The sequence below is a fragment of the Cygnus olor genome, chromosome Z (assembly GCF_009769625.2).
Source record: "Cygnus olor isolate bCygOlo1 chromosome Z, bCygOlo1.pri.v2, whole genome shotgun sequence".
Classification (NCBI taxonomy): domain Eukaryota; kingdom Metazoa; phylum Chordata; class Aves; order Anseriformes; family Anatidae; genus Cygnus; species Cygnus olor.
The window spans coordinates 15,358,040-15,378,413 of NC_049198.1; the positions used below are offsets into that span (position 1 = coordinate 15,358,040).

General features: G+C 38.8%; 1 protein-coding gene and 1 long non-coding RNA gene across 2 annotated transcripts; one reads left to right on the forward strand and one right to left on the reverse strand.

Moving 5' to 3' along the window:
• Positions 1-35: 35 nt before the first annotated feature.
• LOC121061373 (selenoprotein P) lies at positions 36-9,203 on the reverse strand. The gene is made up of 5 exons (XM_040540096.1): positions 9,071-9,203; positions 7,555-7,758; positions 5,508-5,720; positions 3,597-3,714; positions 36-1,817 (listed from the first exon to the last, which is right to left on the reverse strand). Exons 2-5 carry the CDS (start codon positions 7,743-7,745, stop codon positions 1,170-1,172), a joined length of 1,170 nt encoding a protein of 389 aa, XP_040396030.1. The 5' UTR covers positions 7,746-7,758; positions 9,071-9,203; the 3' UTR covers positions 36-1,169.
• Positions 9,204-9,362: 159 nt separating this feature from the next.
• Positions 9,363-19,510, forward strand: LOC121061375. The gene is made up of 4 exons (XR_005815063.1): positions 9,363-11,112; positions 11,741-11,986; positions 16,740-16,820; positions 19,285-19,510. It is a non-coding gene; the product is annotated as an uncharacterized LOC121061375 (long non-coding RNA).
• The last annotated feature ends 864 nt before the right edge of the window (positions 19,511-20,374 follow it).

Below are 20,374 nucleotides of genomic sequence, written 5' to 3' on the forward strand. Positions count from 1 at the left end.
AAGTAAAGTGAAAGTAAAAACAACATATGAAGAACTACTGAATACTTTTTATTGAAAATTCTCATTTCATATATTCCAAAAGTATGCATTCTGTTTATATCCAGTACTACTTTCTTGCTATTAGCATTCACCATAAAAAGATTCAGGTTTCGCAGGAGTAATAGTTTTCCTATTAAATCATCATTACTTATGGTGTATGCTTTCAAAGCAGCTTTCCTTTCTTGAATACTCTGTTCATTCAGGAATCCTTTGCACAACTGTATCTGTAATTCAGCTTGGTTAAATAAAATTAGAGAATGCTAAGCTACAAACAGAGAAATTACACAAATGTCAGTGGTATATTACCTTACTAATCAATACAGATTTAACAAATTCAGTACTGCCATAAATGAAGATAAACACTAAACCAAGACTGAGTTTGTTTTGTCCCTTTCTTGTTACAAACATTGATTCTGCACAAAGAATTGTTAACATTTCTCACTTCAGACATGATCTTATTGATTCAGTGTGATTTTACTAACTGTAGTAGAATGTATCAGTGGATCCTGATACTGCACCTAACCCACAAAAGTAAAGCATATAACTGTGATTTTAAAATAATGCAATTATTGCTTGTATCTTACACTTGAGTTAAAAAGTTATTTTGGCACACCGTTTAGAAATAAGCTTTTCTTGTACATAATTTGTATCCCCAGGTCAGAAAAAGCTTTTGAGTATATTCCATCTTAATAAAAAAAAAAGAAAAAAAAAAGAAAAAAAAAGATTAAAGTGTCTGTTTTGCTTTTCTTCTATTCTTGATTGCAAAACATCAGACAGGAACCCCTAGGTCATAGTTTATGTTCCTGTCCTCACAAATGCAAGCAGAATGTTAGAAGAGAAACAAGGAAGACAAATTAATCAAGAATGCCGACACCTCCCACATAGAACTGAAAAACAAACTCTGGGTTAATTAAATTCCTTTATATTAATAAACTTTTTGTTGATGGAGTTTGACAGGTATTGTGTAATTCCAAGAGCACTGCTCTTTGCAAAACCTTAACTCTACACTCCTGTCACCTGTCTTGGTCTAATTTTCATTTGGGAGCAATGGAAATACTTAATCTATCATTTTTCCACTATTGCAATTAAATGAATTTAGGCAATAGGCCATCCTTGCATTTTTAAGGTGCTTAGTTTGTTTTTCATGCTCAGTTTCCTGCCCTTTCCTGTCACTGTCAGGTGTCGCTAGTTTCACTTGCTCCTGCTGCTGGTGACTCTCAGGCAGCAGTGAGCAGACGTCACTGTCAGGACTCAGTGATGTCCTCTGCTAACAGCTGGCCGTGTCACCTGCAAGAATTTGGAAGTGCTCCACGACACTGTCAAGTGACAGAATTTCCTAGCTCTTCAAACAAAAGGTGTCGACAATGACAACATCAACTACTAGATGTTGAGTCTGACGATGCTGTCTGCCAATTTCAGGTTAACTGGTTTTTACAGCTGGCTTTCCCTTTTTTTCATAGTTTTGTACTTTGCCTAAGAATTTCCACACCATCTCCTGGATGAACAATTTCTACCTGTTCATGGCTACCTGTCTGATCATGTATGTTATGGTCAAAAACTCTATGACGCCGACCGCTGTGAGGATGACGTCTTTGAGATTCAGAAAGAGCCTGATGGTGCTGATTTTTGGAATGACGATGGTGGTGGTGGTGGTGTCTGTGTTTGCGCGGTTGTTGGTGGTGATTTGAGTGTTGACCACTTGGTTTGGGTTCTACCTCTGATAGCTTTTCATCTGCTTTTTTAGTGATGTTTTCACATGTTTCATCAATATCAGGTTCCTGCAAAACAGAAGTTTATACAAAGCATTGTATTTAATTAAACTACTTGTAAATATTAATCACCTAAGTATTTTCACAGTACTTAGAACTCAAGCAATGAGATATTTTAAACTGCTGTTTATAAGTATTTTTGAAAAACTCATAGAGTAATGTAAGGGGTGAGCTACAGTCTGTATTTCCTTGCAGAAAAGAACAATGCATTTAACATTCCAGCTTCCAACAAAAATCAAGAAAATACAAAGACTATCCAAAAAAGTTCACTCTGTAACCTGTCTGCCCTGGAGGTGGGTGGGGAGGGGAAATCCAAACATGTTGGCTTCAGGAACAGAGCCTACCACACCCTCTGAGAGGTGATGCAATTACAAAAGAAAAACTGGGAAGAAACATCTGCCTCCAAGATTTGTTCAAGGCACAAAAATCCCCTGTATCACCCACATCCCTAGCTTAACTGCCACTTTTCTGTGGTTGTACACTTCAGGCACAGGTAAGCACGCCAGTGGAGCAGCTATGAAAACCAATCTCATACCACTACGAGTTGGACTGAGGAAGATTTTTCCATAAAAATAGATAAACTAGTCAGCAATGTATGTTCAGTTGCTGAAATTAAAGCTTTCTTTAAATAAGAACATGGCAGCTGGCAAAGTTGTTCAAAATGGTTTCTCCATCTGAAGATTAAAGCACATTCATGTGTCACTGCTGCCTGGTTGGCTGTAACTCTGTGTAATAGGGCAGGGAAGATTTTCTGTTACATACTTTTCATGTCTTATTTCAGTTCCCAAACTGTTGTGTTTATCAGACTGCATGATTCCAACTGTGATTATTTCTGTAAGCACTAGGGGCTGAACGTGAGCTAGGCGCAAAGGTGCTTTGTGCCTTCTGAACATCATATGTGGTGTTTAGCATTTAAATACTTTGAATTGTTCCCCCTAAAGCTAGCCCAGAGGAAAAAAAAAAAAAGTGTTTGTTTCTGAAAGTGCTGCTTTGCTGAAAAGAAAAGAAGATATGAATGTATCAAAAGGAACCTTGTTTTACAACACTGAAAGCTGGACAGGCCTCTTAACATTAAATTTTAGAAAATATAATTTACATAATAACTAATGAAAATATTCCCATATCTGACCTGCCTGAGGCCTACATTTAGCTGGAAAGCTGTATGATAGAAACCAAAACAATGATTCTTGTCGAACTTTCATGACTATGTATGTACGTTTCTTGGTAATCCTTGAAGTATTTTTGATCCCTAGTTACATGTAAAACAAAGCTACCTTTTTTTTTTTCATAATGGTAATAATTGTCACACTGTATTATCAGTTTTTAAAATTAACTATTGTATACTGCATACATTTACATTTATTTATATACAATATATTATTGTATGTTGTATACATTCAAATATAAACTAAAAGGAATAGTAACTCACACCAGCTCAGATTTGGCTCCCAGGTTTCCCACAAAAATATTATTTAATTACCTACCTGTCCCCAAAAACAGTATCTAAATGCTCACTAGCTCCAGAAACAGAATTACCATACAAAGTTGTATTTAGATTTCTGAAAATGATTTGCATTTATGTCAAGGGCAGGAATTTAAATAATCAGTCTATTCTAAATTACATCTAATTCATTTTCAAAAATATGTAAATGTTCTCTGTTAGACCCACGAAATGTGTAGCCTCAAAATAATGTCTTTTGGGATTAATCACACTGAAGAAAAAAATTGTAAGTACCACTCAAATCCAGCTTACTTTCTTAGTATATATAGAATGAAACTAGAAAATACCGTATAAGAGCAATTTCCACACTTGTTTTCACAGTATGCAATCTTAATAGCTTCTTCTACGTAGTTGAAAGACAGGAAGGAATAGGGAAGACCCAGGTGATACACTAGGCGGCCGCATCTAAGAAGAGAAAGAACTTCATGGTTACATACACATAAAAATATATATAAAATTAAATATTTCTTCTTAGCATACCTTATTTTACACGTCAGTCCACCCTTAATGTACAGACCAACAGAGAGCATTTTTCTCCAAGAAACTTACAGTAAAAAATAGTATCTGCCTTACAAATACCTGTCTGCTCAGCTGCGTCAGTCATAGTGTGAAGCCTGATTTCTGACTGACATAACAACTCTATGGGCAGAAAACTCAGCTTCAGCTGCACCCAGATTACCAAAGGTACACATTAGCAAGACCTATTTTGCTAATGAGGAGGGCTGTTTGCGTAGTGGTACAAATCACCACTTGGTTTTTGTATCCAAAGAACCATAGAATATCAGAGTTGGAAGGACCCACACATCTCATCGAGTCCCACTCCTGGCTCCACGCAGGACCACCCAAAAAACAAACCAAATGTCTGAGAGCATTGTCCAAACACTCCTTCAACTCCAGCAGCTGGGTGCTGTGACCACTGCCCTGGGGAGCCTGTCCCAGTGCCCGACCACCCTCTGGGTGCAGAACCTTTCCCTAACATGCACTCTGATAGAAGGAATGTTTTAATGCAACTTTTTTTTTTTTTTTTTTTTTTTTTTTTTAATGGGAATGAGCATTGTGATCTATCTCCATTAGTGATCTGGTGTGCATGAGGGGATTTTTACAGTGCGTATTTGCCCCAGTCTGTACATTAATGTTCTGGTATGTCCTTGACCAGCTGGAATAAAAGTGTAAACTGTACACAAGGGCACCTTCTTATGCGCCCTGCCTGCAATGTCAACAGAAGTTCCTCCAACCTTAGCTCGCTACACATTTGCAGTACACATCTAGGACCAGGGATTGGCAGAACAAAAATTCCTAGAACCAAAATGGATCACAGCCAAACTATTGCCAAACCAATTAGCAGTGTCAGTGTAGGTGTATCCTATGTGTCGACAGCACAGAACTGTTCAACCTTTAAATGTGGGCCTGGTATCAGCTTTAGGGCCCCTCCATGGACAATATACAGTCTCGTTCCGTTTGTCTGTCATACAACAGCAACCTTCCATACCGGGGCATATTTGCTCCCTAATTTAGCATTTGATTCCTAATTTCATCATGTTACCCAAGAACAACAACAAAAAAAGAGGTTAAATAACTTTCTATAACAAACTTCATTATGCTTCAGTATGAACTGAGAATGTTCTTTACGCTAGCATAATAGTAACTGAGATGGACATCTTATAAGTGCAAGAATTTTCAAATAATTTCCATCACTTCAAAACCAGAAAATCAGGATTTCAATTAAATATTTATTACTAGTTCTGCCAAAAGATACATGTCCCAGTGACACTTTCAGCAACTTCGGCCAAAATGTTTTCGTGAGAAGTCAGGTAGCTCAGGTATCTTTTCTGGTTCTACTTTCAGATACATGGATGTAATGAAGTTGTCAGAGAATAAAAACAGCTTAAGACCAGAATCATCAAATTCTACACTCAATTATGTTATTCTAAAATTAATAGCAGTAAATATTAGGCAGTAGATTATGAAGAAGAGTAATTATGAAGAAGAATGTACTTATCCCAAACTCACTTATGCAAAAGCAGACTTTTCTTTTTGTAGCTTCCTTTTTCCAGTAAAAGTGCAAGTGCTTTACTCAGTGCAACTTAGATTATAACGTCTTTGTTAGGAGATTATTTTAATGAATTAATATAGAGATTCACAAAGCATTACTCTAAGTATGTCCAATTATTTTCCTGTTTTTCCTTTTAAACACAGACCTGTCATAGATGAGAAAATCATCTTTGTTTCCATTTAAGGTGGTCCACACATCAGCTTGCTGTTCATCTTGTTGGTAGACGGTAATGTACTCTGAAACACTTTCTTTCAGTAGGTGAAATTTCTTCTGGGAATAAGCTCCTTGATGGTTGACAACCACATACGAGACATTGACAAGTCCTTCATTCTCTAGCTTCACTCGCAGGTCCTCCAGTCTAGAGGAGAATGTGAAGAAGCAAGACCATAAATCCATCGGGAATTGTAAGATTTTTTTTGCTTTGCAATACAAAAACATTATTCTTAAATGTATGCATGCTTCCAGACATAAGTTAATTTCCACACTCAACAAAATGTAACGTGTTCCATGTTCCTTACATTACAGCTATTTTTTTCCCTCTGAGTTTTAATGTCAACTATCTAAAAATATTAAAACATTCCTGCTATTTGCCATAACCATCCATTATGTCGTTGGACTTGATGATCCTGAAGGTCTTTTCCGATCTAAATGACAGCATGATCCTATACTGTCACCAAGCCAGGCTCTACAAAAGCTTAGAAAGCTAAGTAAAGAAGACATCTGTTTTCAGATGAATTCAGTGATATTTTTATTGCAGTTCTTTCACACTCTTCATGGTCTAACAGAGATAGCTTATGAGATGTCTTTATTCAAATGCTGAGCTTTGGGTCACATAGTTGGTTAAAGAATGCACAGAGTGAATATATCAGGAAGACAAACAATCAAGAAAGCAAACCTTTACAATATAATAGGTTTGTATAGCAGTCAGACATGATAGTCAGAAAAGGGATGTTACATTAGCAGGATTGAAAAAATGGCTATATAGAGTGTGTTCAAAACCTGGCTGGCAGGAATCAGTCTTCCTCTTTTTCTGTTCCATCACAAATCCCTTTTTCCTTGCTACCTAGTACAGAAAGCTGCTTTCTTGCTGTAAAACATTTTCGTTCATTTGACCAGGATCATTCCAAATAAATTACTCTACAAAACACTTTCGTTTTTTCACTTTCAGGAGGTACTCTAGAACTTGAAAGAATACAGCCTTTCTAAAATGCATGGAATCAAGTCCAACTACCATGAAAGCCAACCACAAAGTTCACTTTTGACTTTGATGGAGGTAGAAATTTACCATTTTTTCAAAATCCATCTCTTGAAAAATTTGAAAAGACTATTATTATATGAACTTATGCAGCCTAGGGGAGAAAACACATGTGTTATTACAGTGATCAAAATCAAGCTGTGAAACCAGCAGTATGAATTTTTAAGCCAAAGTGATTTCACAACCACTAAATTAATCCAAGGGTTGTATGTAATTCCTGTTTGGGTCAGCTCAAAGTTATTTTCTTGCTCCTGTTACTGTCATGGTACCTAGTTATTTCTGCTGAGGTAGGTTCAAGAAACCAGTGCACTAACATCTCAGGACCTAGACAAAAATTTAACAGAGATGATTCCCTTAAATGCCTGTTCAGTTTTTGCAAGGCCAGTTCCTACTGGATCTTCTGGATTATTTTTTTTTGTACCTAGAACCTCTGAATAGAGGCTGGGATAGCACATTAAAAACATGCATTTTGATTTGTCGTTCCCTTTACAGATTTTACATAAAAAATGAGTGATAACTGGTCTGTTTCAGATGTTCTAGCCAAGTCAGAGAATTATGTTTCTTGGCTTCAGCATGTTACTACATTAATTATCTGTTCCTAGCTGAAGCATCTCTCTTGAGGAACTGTTTCTGTTGGCTTTCTGTGTGTTTTGGGTTTCATTAATGTCAAGTTGATCATATCTGATGCTGTAAATACCATCTGGAGAACATGATCTGTTAGTCAGGATGAAGCTAAGAGCTGAAGAATCTTTGCCACTGGCACACAATCCTCCTACACCAGGCCACATACGCCAGCTGGGATTGCCAATGGCTTTTGAGGAAGCTAGTGTTCACTGAGTGCCTCTGTAGTTAGGCACATGTATTATTATCCTCAGATGGCGTTAAAAAATCGACCACTCATGTTTTAACGAACACTGGGAAAGAGATTTACGCTCACCTGGAAGCCTGCAGGAGGCACAGATATCAGCTAGCTTGGAGGAGAGCCACCACCGTCACCGAACCCCTCGAGTTCAGCATCGGGTTCTCCTCCCCGACGCGCCATTCGGGGGGCTCCTGGCAGTTCTGGGTCTCTGTCCCTCCTCCTGGGAGGAGACAGAGAACCAGAACTAGCCCCAGCCCTGCCCACATGGCGGGGCTTTATCTGAAAAGAGAGAAAATAAACAAAATGAGATCAATGCCTAAACGAAGTTCAGACCCTGAAATTCCCATAACAAAACAGTAAAGTAAAAAAGTAAATAAAATAAAAGGACATAAAATTGAACTACTGTTGACTCCTTAATCATATTTCTTCCATTTTGCAGTTGAGTTCTTGTATATTAAGTAGATTATAATTTGTTGTTGTTGTTGAAAAGTGTTCAGAATAACTGAAATTTCTTTTAATGCTACTAAACAGCCCCATTTCCTGTTTTTTGAAATCAGTGGTGCTGAGCTAGTTTACACCAGTAAGAATCCAGGCCATTTCACTCCAGATTATGGTATGAATCCAACCCGCTCAACAGCAAGTCCACTGACTTAAAAGAAATTGCACCACCAGAGTGTTTTGATACATAGCAAGCATTACAGATCCTAGCAGGAAAAAAAAAAAAAAAAGACAAAATTTTTTAAAAGTCAGTTTGTAGCACTTGGATCCCGTTGAGAAATCTCTGAAGAATACAGGAATAGAAACAATTTTGCAAAAGCAGGAAATGAAAACTCAAGTTTCAGATTTCCCATATCTTACAAAAACTCCTGACCACACTGAGTCCATTTAATGTTTATGAAAATCAAAACATACAAGAAATTCTGTAATTATCCTTCTATTCCAATAGCATAATAATTTTGGCTTAATACGTGCAGGAAACTCTCAAATAAAGTATTAAAACCGTTCCCAAACACATCCTAGGCTGCAGAATTGTATAATTCCAACACACACATCAGAGTCTGATAGTAAACACAGGATGTTTTGGAAACAGTAAGTTCTGATATAGGCTATGCTTATCACCAATCTTGTCACATTCTAAAAAAAAAAAAAAAAAAAAAAAAAACTTTTAATTATTGATCTTTCAAACAAGAGGCAGCTGCTGCAGAGCCAGCATCATTTTGAGAAATTCTGCTGTCCCCACGTTCCCTGCCTGCAGTTCTACCAAAATCGTTTTTGTGTACAACACTTTGAGGATGAGATAGTGGCCCAATAAGCGTCAGCAGAGGCAGCTGTTCACTCTTTCCACAAGTCTGGGAAGCCGTCCACCTTTACGGGGCTCCGTCAGGAAGGTGTGAAGCTCCTGGGACATCTGGCGATGCTGCTCTGCCTATGCAGCCTCCAGACGGGAGCTCTGCTCCAACTCAACACTTCCCTTCGATTTCGTTTTCCAATGGAAATTTCCACAGTCGGCCTTTTCAGCCGGAGAAACAAGCGGACACCCTGCCAAATCTGAAGTCCCGGCTCTTTGTCAAAGTGAAAACAGCAGACTTACCCCTTCCTCCCCACTCGCCTTGGCAGCCCCGCTCCGCTGCGCCGCAGACGAAAGCAGCGTGGGGAGCAGGGCTGCGGTATTTATACTGCTCTTGTTTATCTCGCTGTGCAGACACGGTTCAAAGTTCAGGGAGCTCATTCCAAACGACCTTGCAAGCAAAGCAAACCCCTCCAGCAAAAGTGGCCAAAATATTTCTGGGTTAACTAATTGCGAACAGAAACGTTTTGTCACGCGGAACGGCAAGGAGTGCCAGGCGCGAGGGCTGAATTTCGGGTCGTGCCAGGCGCCGGTCACCCCAGAGAGCTGGAGGCAGTGGTACAGCCAGTGGGGAGGGGTGGGCCAACGAGTCCTCATTTTGTGAACACAGCCAGAGGGGGAAGGTACTTCTCCATTCACAAAAATGCTGAGCTAGCAGGTTTTTGCACTTATGCTTTATCTCGTGGTTGCTTAGAGGGTGGTGTACCCAGGCTGAGCGCCTGAGCACTGCAGAGCTCCTCTTGCACAGCTGCTCTGGGTTACGTCAGCTGGCATTAAAACTTGTGGAGAATCTGCCAGTTCGACAGCTTATGCCGGAGGTCAATGTCCAGATCTCCTTACATTTAAAGCAGTGTAGATGCACGAAAGCCATGGAGCTCTACCTACTGGTGGCAGCCATTTATCTCTGCTACGTTTTCTTTCCACATTGTCATCACTGAGATGCCTGAGAACATTTGTGTGAAGCTGTTTTCTTACCCCTTCCTCAGAGAGGGAACTGTTCATGCATGAAATGTTTTACTTTGACAGCGATTTGCTTGAGATAGATTTCCTTCAAAGTACATGTTCATGGATGTTTATGGAGAAATAAGTGTTTAAAAGCAGTATGCCTGCAGAGTTTAAGGTGGTGAGATTTACACTGCTTAGCTCTGTGGCCTGAGACTGTCTCCTGCATAGACGAGCTTCATGCTTCTGGTCGAAAGTCTTGTTGGGCACGAGAAATGGAACTGCTGACCTCAGGGTTTATCGTCAGGATGTGCTACACTCAAGCCAGTGGAAAGAAGGACAAAGATCTGAAGTTTTATTCCATAGTCTCTGAGGACACAGTGAAGAAAGCAGAAACAGATGTCTGACAGGGACTGGTTTGTTTGTTTGTTTGAAGTGGGACGTGCTCATGTTGCTTATGTTGTTAGTGAAGTGAATCTCTGTGTACTCTGCCAGGCCTCATAGCTGGAACCAAGCCCTCAGAACTGTGATGATGTCCTGTACTGTTGCAAGAGACAGATTATTTGCTGAGCCTGCTGCCTCAAGATAAATTGTTGATTTTCAGTGCTAATAAAGCCCTACAGGGTTTGCTGGAAGTATTTGGTACACATCAGGTCTGTCAATTCCTAAATGAGCACTGAAGCAGCTAAAAAGAAATGCAGCAGGTACAGCTCTATGAACAGGGAGAGGAGTAAGATACAGCTCAGTAGTAACTGACAATTGGTGTCTTACCAGTTACTGCAACCCAGGCGGAAATACTATGAAATAAAGAGCAGTATTCCATTCCCATTTCTTCTGCAGCTATGCAGAGGGACATGCACAACGCTTAATTAACCAGTGCTGAGCCTACGAGCTGTATGTTATACCACTGAGCACAGCTGAGACTCGCAGCTCAGAACTACTGAAGAATAAAGGGTCCAGACAGAGTGAGCTGAAACAGCTGACTTATAAATCAGCTAACTTCCTGATGAGGATGGAAATCCACAGTGGTCACTGCTGAAAAGTTAGTATTTGCTCCCAATAGTATGCAGAGACACCTGCAGACCCTCAGTTGCCTTACAGAGATGAGAAGCAGCAGTTCTGTTACCAGCTATCACTGTGCTGATGATTACTGTTTATTACATTATTTAGTATTACATTACATGATAGCTATTACAACCTTGACAATGTTGAGAGGAAGGCCTTAACCACATTCATAATTATAAGCCATAAGCATCTTGCCCTATAACATTCACCCTACCTAAGACCATTGTTCTGCCTCAAGGTTTCTTGAGGAAGAAACTTTTTCCATCTTAAAGCAAGTGGTAAGGAATATATGTTGGCTGTGGGTGTAGATGGTTCTAATTCAGTTGTTTTAGAAATGTATGACCCCCTAAATATGTTTAAACTTCTGTCTGAAGCATTCCCATTTCTGAGTGGAAAAAAAATCAACTTCCACATTTTTTAAATAAATAATTGTAAAATTTATAGTATAAAATTCTAAATAATTGTAAAATTTATAGTATAAAATTCTAAACATTCAGTTTCTTACAGCCTGCCTCCGTTAATTAGAAGGCTCCTGTAGCGCTTTATCCATAGCTTCTAATGAAATAATTGTCCTAAATCTTAATTTTGATTTCCACTGCAAGTATTTTCTTAGTTGTTGAGAATGTTCTAGTCTCACTGCAGGAGGCAGTTATCAGCTCTAATTTGGACAAGTCTTCAGTTTCAAAGAAAATAATTTTTATAATTATCATCCTGTTACTACTCACTCTCTTTCCTAGCAGGGGGGAAAAATGGTTCTGGGGGAAATAACAGCCCTGTTCCCTTCATATTGAGCATAAACTGTACACTTTTTGATATGTATCAAACTTCTCAAAGCATAACAGCACAGAAATGCCAATGTGAAGGAAATTTGGAAATTAACTGATGTTTACTGTTTCTGTTATCTAGATTGGTAATTGGTATCATACACATTTCTGAAAAAAATCCCAGATGGACATGGAATTATGAGGCTGTTGGCAATTATACTCTGGTAAAGTCTGCTGTAGTGATTTGCAACGTGTGCAAATAATGAGAGAACAGAGGCAGAACGTGGATCCAGCACAAATTCTGTCACAAGATCTCAAGACTTCAGTGTCTTTGCTCTTGGGACTGAAGGATGTCACAAACAGGGAATTCAAAGTCCATCAGCAGGTTGTAAGTCTCCACTGATTATTCTTGTATGTATTCTCATTTTATAACATTGTAACTATGTCAACTCAGTGAACTTACTCATACTTTACAGAGGACTAATTTACAACAAAAACAGGCCATTGACTTAATGCTTAAACTTAAACTTTGGTTAAATGCTGTAAATAAAGGTTAATATAAGTGAAAACTAAGAATATATGTTACAATAAAATAGATTCAGCAAAATAATCGGAACCACAAGTTCCTTAGTTAAAGTAACTCCGGAAAGAGGGAGAGCAGTGCAATATTGGTCTTCTGCCAGAGCAGTGCAAGATAGCCAAATGCATACTTGACAGAATTCAAAGGAAGCAACAAAAGATGTTGCTTCAGACACTGAGTCCTGGAGTTTGCTTCAGTGAACTAAGGAACAGCTGATACACACAGCTGTCTATTTAAAAAATAACAATGGGTCTAAAAGAAGCTCCGATTTTTTAAATAGATGCTTTGTTTTCCTTCTTGGAAATTCTATTTTAATAATGCAGTATCTTTCTCTACTTTAACCTATCTGTCTCACACTGTAATTAACAAGGAAAATCATTTTTTCCATCAGACATGTCCTCAGTTATAATCATTGCACACGTTACAAGTTCAAACTGACCCTATTGCTGAATATCTACGTATGTTCTGAGTTCCTTGTTGGCTCCGTTTCCTTTCTGCACTTATCCTGCAATAACTGTGTCAGCCTACAAGTTCCACACCACCTCAGTGGGCCTAAGACCTGTGGGCATCATATTGTCTGAGGACGAGCAAATTACCTAATGGTACGTACTTAAGAGGTCGTTAAGAAGAAGTGGTTGAGATCATAGGTATAGGAAATCTTCTATACTTTTGTGTGCTTTAGCATATTTAGTAATACTTAGCAGTCTTGTGATCTACAGAAGAAAACTGAAAATGCCTTTGGTTTGGTTCTGCTTAGGCTCCTGGTGTGGTAGACAATAAACCAGGAAAAACAAACATAATCACACAGTGCGCGAAGCTGGCTGGCTGTACAGATCTCCTACATGGATCTCATATTCCACACAGTGATCCCTGATCCCTCTTTCCACAGGGATGATGCAGTTGCACCTGGGATTCAGCAGGCAGTTTTAGGCTTTCCAGTACTGGGCACTGAGTCTGTGCATAACTAAAGCGATTAAAGATCTGGACTAAGGAATATGAGTTCATGAGTTCAATAGGTTAAACAACCCCTCTGATTTTGCTGTATTTAGACAGTTCTCTTCACATTAACAGACCAGGCCTTAAAGAGGGTGTAGCTGTAATTATAACTTTAGAATATCAGCAATACAGACAACTCCCATTAATGTCTTTATACCCAATAACTCTCCTCAGGAGATGTGGAAGAAAATGATTCATTTGCTAAATTCACAGCAGTTCACTCCAGGTGACAGTAAAGGTCTCTCACCAGAAATACCCATAAAAACATGTTCTTGTTAATGATTTATAACAGGTCATCCAAGCATAGCTCATTGCACTGAACCCTAGCTGGAGAATGGAAACTATAACAGCATAGTGCATAGGCTTCAGTGACAACATACTGTGAACTTTACAGGAAATTCAAAGCTGTTTTTTGCTAACCTGTTGTAAAATACATGAAAACTGAAGTGAAAACTGGGTCCAGCCAATGAATGAGAGGGATTTTGTATGCAAAAGGCTTTTTTCAAGATCTGTTGAGTTGTGATGAAAAAATTGACAATGTATTTTCAGTCAAATTCCTTTTTGTGGCTCTATGTTGCCTTATTTTCCTGATATATAGCAGTGGCTGCCAACATCATGGTCTGCAACAGATGTTAGAAGAGCTTAGGGGTAGATTCAGATAGCTGAGTGCAAGATGGAGATCATTTTACATGAAATGGAGTTTGACAAACTTTAAAAAAAAATGTGGCTTCAAATACATGATGTTGCAGATTGATTGCTGATGATACTTCTTTTCAGATATTATAGACCTGGAATGCTGAACTGTGAAAAAATCTTGTGTGCCCTTCTTAGGGCAAGAGTATGCGAGTGTGCCACCAGCACCAGTAACAAAGGCATAACTGACTAAACCAACCATTTATTCCTATCCTGTCCATCTTGGAAATTCAAAAGCAGCTGCAATTTCAGCATCAAAGCATTCTCAGTAGCTTGTTGTCTGTGAACTGCTGAAGCAACTTGAAGATGAAATATAAAAATAGATAGATCTAAGTGAGTCTTCACTTAACAGAGTACACTTTACAGCTACAGCATTCAAGGAGATGAAATTGATAGCCATCTACTCCTCTGCTCCCACCACGAGTAAAAACTATTTTCACAAAAAGAGGGTTTCCTAGAACCAAAATGAGCTCCAAATGTAAATAGTTCAATTGGTCTCTGTACATAAATAAATATTGTAAAGCAATGCTGACCTTCTAAAGACTGGTGGAAGGTCTGAACTGTTTTATTAAGCATATGTTATATGGAAGTAGAGGGAGAGTTGCATCTGCTTGCAGCAATCAAATTCTGAACAGACTAACCACCTCCCTCTGTTTCTGAAAGCTGATGGAAATCTGGAAGAGTCAAATCTTCAAGTTAGATCAGTAAACACCAGTTAATATGAGAGAAGGACTTGTATCAACTATCTTAAGGTAACACCTTTCCAGTTGTCATCAGTGCTATTATTTAAAGAGAAAGCCATAGTGACTAAAACTCAGTCCCTGCCTGGATTTAATTTCTGATAACAAAACTATACTGACTTTACAAGTTTTGCATTCAGCAAATAGTATTTCAGCAGCTACATTACCATTTACTGATATATAGCTACTTGGTATTTGCATCCCACACTCCCCACACTCAGAATGTAATGAGAATGCTGCATAATTGCATACCTTCTAGAAGTGTTAATTGCCAATTTATTTAATGGACAGGAATAGCTTTAGTACTGGAGCACATAATATATTTTCATAAATTCATATCAAATGGTGAAAAAAAAGATCAGTTAGTAAGACTATCACCAGCTTTAGATTTGCATGTATTTCCTACTATCGTAGAATCACAGAATGGTTTGGTTTTGAAGGGACATTAAAGACCACCTAATTCCAACCCCCCTGCCATGGGCAGGGACACCTCCCACCAGACCAGGCTGCCCAGTGCCCCATCCAGCCTGGCCTTGAGCACTGCCAGGGACGGGGAATCCACAACTATTCTCTTGAAGATTTCACATTCGTTCTGAAAATTATAATTAAGTAACATACACTTATCTGTGTATGTTTTGGATGAAATACATATGTAGCAGAAGTTCCCAAACTTGTGATGTTGTTACAGTCCAATAATTTACTTTTCACAGGTGCAGTTCTTGAACATAACCGTGAAGTCAAAGTAAAATTCTCCCTACAGAATATTATTTCTGTCGTATATTGGCAATGGGCCTTCAAGGACTGGGCGCTATTACTCCTTACAAACGTTTTATCCCTACATTGGCAGTCTTACTATTTTCCTATGGCTTTGGTCTCCTACATTTTGGGCTGTTGGGGGAAGAATTAAAAAAGAGAAGTAGAACTGCAATGGCATTCCAGCATAAAGGCCACAGTATGCAGCACAGCACAGAGGAAATAACATGGTGTTTGAAAGAAAGAGAAGGGAGAGTATAAAAGAAGATATAATGACATCTTGCCCGAGGACAACTTTGGAAGTACCTGCACAAGCAATCATACTATGTCACATCACTCCAAATCAAAAAGACATGAAAAAATCTGCCCTGCAAAATTCACTAGCAGCCCCTCTTGGTTGCTTCAATGGAATTGTCTCTATTTCAAATGCTTGGATGAACTTTTTGACTTGTCTAAGAATTCACACTGAACAGGCTTCATATCGTATATCTAACTACAGGCAGCAACAACATTACTCACTTTTGAGTCTCCTCACTATCCAGTTCCAAAATCATTGGCTCAACTTGTGGAACTTGAAAAGTAACTGAGTCCTTGATCTGACTAGAAGTAGTCATCACAGCATGCCTCAACATCTCTCCAGTCAGTAGAGGTCTGCGTGGCTGTTCATTTGTGGCCCCAGATCTGTAAGGACTCTTGCAGCACTACAAAGAGAGATGTGTTCCAATTTTACTTTGTTAAGTTCTCATCTCTAGCTGACCTTAGCTGATGTTCAGGTTTTTGTTTTGTTTTCTCTTTTTTCTGGCTGTCTCTTGGCAGCAACACTTGCCCAAAAATACTAGTCTCATATCCCTGATATTATTTACTAGATATTATTTAAATATGAGGCATATAACAGTCTCAAAGGTAGTTTTACAGGGATTAAAGCTAAGGAGGTGATTGTATTCCCAGCAGAGCCCAGAGTCAGTGTTTCTTGGTGTAACAGCTTAGCAGCTCCCACACCCATCTTTGACCAATGGTTTAATCCAGCCTTCTACACTGTAAGCTGCATTTCTCTGAACATTTGCTTGTCAGAAAAAAAAAAAAAAAGGCAGAAAAACAAAACAGGGATTTGTGCTGATCCTGCATCACAGTCTTGGCCAGATTTCCTGTAAGAACTCATGAAGAGGAAACAAAATAAGAATGTGAAGTGAAAAACACTTGCTGCACTTTAAAAATCATGGCAATAAAGCTGTAGAACATTCTCTCCAATACAGCTAGAAGACATTCAGAAGGAGAGGCAGACCAGAAAGCTAAATGCATAAGTGATCAATCCTATGACTGCAATAATAGTAATAATTAACAATAAATGATTTTCAGTTGTATTCCCTTTTTCATTGCAGAGTTCCTGATGTCTTGCTTGCAAATGCTGTAGGTTAATGATGAAATTTCTGTTGATTGTTTAACACAGATATGTGCTTAAGGTAAGTTACAAAATACCTACTTAAGGGATCACGCAGGGTTTCAGACATCTAGTTCTCCTGAAACTGAATGTAGGGCTTCAGTCTCCACCATTCAGGCAAATCATTGTGCCTTTAGCAGCTCAGGCACTGCTTGAGGCTTGCAGTGTGGATCATACATGAAGCTGGCATTAGGAACTTAAATGAAAGAACGGGTGCTTTTTCAGCAGCACATGTAGTTTGGTGTCTGCTCCATCTGTGCGCCTGCAAATGGAGTAGTTTAGCTGCTGTTGTAAATGGCACAGTTACAGTCAATGTGACACATAGCACACATGGTCTTGCATGGATGGGTGGAATGCTATGCTAGAAAGAAAAAAGTAATTGAAGATTCTCCCCTAGATACCAGGAAGAATTATTTCTAGGTTGTCTGCTTTCTCATTTTTTTACTGCACTCAGTATTATCTACCTTAATTGCATGTGGGATGTTGCCCTGATTGTCTCCAAGTTCCAAAGTAAATTTTCATCTATGGTTAACATTTTATGAACATATCAGTCAGACTTTATTTCTCCTCAGCAATAAGATAGTCCATAGGTCTACAGTTTTATAGGAAGATAATGTGGCCTGAAAGGACGAGTAATCTAAAATTATCTGTTAATATTCCTGTGTGTATAACACAGGGAACAGCAGAACTGATAGTGCACTAGGTCAGAAACTTTTCTGCTAGTTTAGCTTTCATCCTTTGCAAACCCTTTAGATTTCCATGGATCATTAAATAGTACGGGAAAATCACCATGTTTCACTTCCTGATGTTCACTGTTGCTTAACAAATAAACACAAAACAAAAGCATTTTTTGCAAATCAGGTTATGGAAGATTTCCTTGTGAAAATCTGGGTTACACATGAAGATGTAGTATATACACAATATCCTTATAACAATGTTTTTGTATGTTATTTCCACTCATGGTGCACTTATACAAAAATGGATTATGTTTAAGAACAAACACAGGTAACATTTTAACTTTTTTTTTTTTTAACATTTTCCTGAAGAGGTTTCCCAGCCAAACACTGACATAGCCAATGCTGTTGAATTTATATGCTGTGATAAAATGAAAAAATCACAAAGTACTTAACACCTACTGTTACTTTAGCACTAAATCACTATGCAATCCTTTTAGGAATGCTTCTCATAATTCTGCAAAAGTCAAGTCACTATGGTTTATGGATCTGATAAACCCATGAATTCTAATATTTGTTCTTTCTTCCAGAAATTCAAAATAATATAAAAGAAAATATTAGGATTAAAAGAACTCAACAATCCTCTCTCCCAGCATTCACCAGACACTGTTCTCTCTGATTTCACTAGTCAGCTAACTTTCCTGGGGCTACAAAAGTATGAAACTTACACACAGCAGACCAGATTTGGCATGGAGCTTGTAAGGCGGCAGGCAGTACTGAGTAGACATAAATGCACATCCTGTACTAGCTGTGCACTTCCTCTGAAAACATAAAGATAACAAAGGAACAAGCCGATACCCTTGTGTCACAGATGCACGGTTTAAGGATTTTTAGTATCAGTTCACAATTCAGCATGTTACAGTTTTTAAGTATTACATTTTACAGTTATCACTATAATTTTGACTTTCGTTAGCTCCTTACATCTTCCCTTTGCTCTTGAGACAGTAATAGAATGAGGAGAATTATCAGAAGAGCCCTTTATCATTCTGTCTGAGGCACAGCCCATATTTATTTTCCTTTACAAAATTCAGACAGTCACTGGTATTGTCTCACTATGCATACCTATCAAAGTGGTTCTATAGATATGTTTTTCTCTTGTGTAACAGCATACATCTGCCTTGCTCTAGGCATGACATTAAAGCCCTTTTATGCACGGAGCAAGACATTGTGCAATGGAAACATGCTGAGTCTTCTAACATAGAAAAGATTTCTTACATATGATTGCTATCGTTATAGGAATAAGCAGTTATTTCATAAGGCTTTTTAAATATAAGAGAACAGAAAAGGCCACATTATAGCTATCTGAATTCCTTCTCTACCTGGATGAATCATTTGGTCATGATCAGGACATTGTGGTAGTATATCTGGGTGTGTACGAATGCACTAAGCAATTTTCACAAACATTTGAGGAGCCAGACAGGATTCTCCAGCATGTTGAGTATAGATCAGGCTGCTGGGTAGACAGCTTTGAACAAGATAATCTAATGGTCCCCTTGGTCTTCATTTATAATCTGAATCAACTGCTTTTGGAAAATAGTTACTTGCTCAATCTGGCACATCAGCACACCTTCTGAATTCTTGGTCTCGCCACCTGCAGTTTATTAATTCCCTCATTTCTTCAGACAAGAGGGTTTTTTAATTAAATAATGAAAGTGTATGATTCAAACTTCTACCTCAAAAAAGAAAAACGTATGATTCACATTTTTCTATAATTAGTTTAGTATTCATTTTTCTCTGTTTGCTACTTTACAGATCTCCCTGGGAAAGGCTGCCAACACTTAGTCTGGCTGAATGTTCTCTGCCTTCTTCAACACTGCTGTTCAAAGTCCTGAGCTGGAGAACATCTATGCTTCATTATGATGCCCAAACTCAGTGGAATGTTGTGTCCAGAAGTCTTATCAGGCTATCTTAATGAATACAGATTTTTCCAGAGTGTCACTGAGGTGATTCAAGGGAAAAAAAAAAAAAAAGGAAAAGAGAGAGAGAGAGAGAGAGAGAGATTTTTTAGTCATAGAAATGGCTAATATGGATTGAACTACGGATAAAGATCATTCGCATGTTTGTTTAACACACTATAAACCAGGTTATTTTGAGATTTACAACTTGTCACCCAACACTACGGAGGACAGACAGATTCTTTACAGATCCTTGGCAGAATGAAGACAGGCCACACGATTCTGGTTATAATTAGAGATTTATATTACAGAAGAAAGAAATCGACAATCAGCATAGTTTGTTGTCTACATTTTCTAGCACTTAGCATAGCCTGCAGTTGCACAGAATTTCTAGAATTCTCAGTCACCTTTTTTTTCAGTCACCTGGCCAGACCCTCTGCAGACTGGGTCAAATCCTTATCTATCGGTTCACGATACAGTCATAACCTAGACTCAGGCTTTATGTAAAAGAACGTGTCACTCACTCAGTCCTGGGAGGGAGGAAGAAGACGATGGTGGAGACATCCCTGGCCACTAGGGGATCACGGGTTGTGCCGTCCAGCTGTGCCTCCAGCCCAAGTCCCACTTAGGGTTTGCTGCTGCCTGAATTTTACAGACAGCGTTCCCCATGCTGTTACACTTCCCTGTTCCAGGACGGGTGTCACCATCTCCAGGCAACCCTGCAGCTGGGTGTTGAGAATGCTGATGGGCTTAGCCACGGTGTCAGAGGGTGTCCCCACACCCACACAGGAGAGAGAAGGGGGCAAGGGTACACATTAACCGCCAGCTTACATATTAGGGGTATTCACCTTATGGCTGGTTCTGCTATGCACTCTGCCAGGGGTCAGGAGAAGGAGGCACCAGTCACACAGCTGAGTCATACCATTCTGTGACATAACTCCAGAATC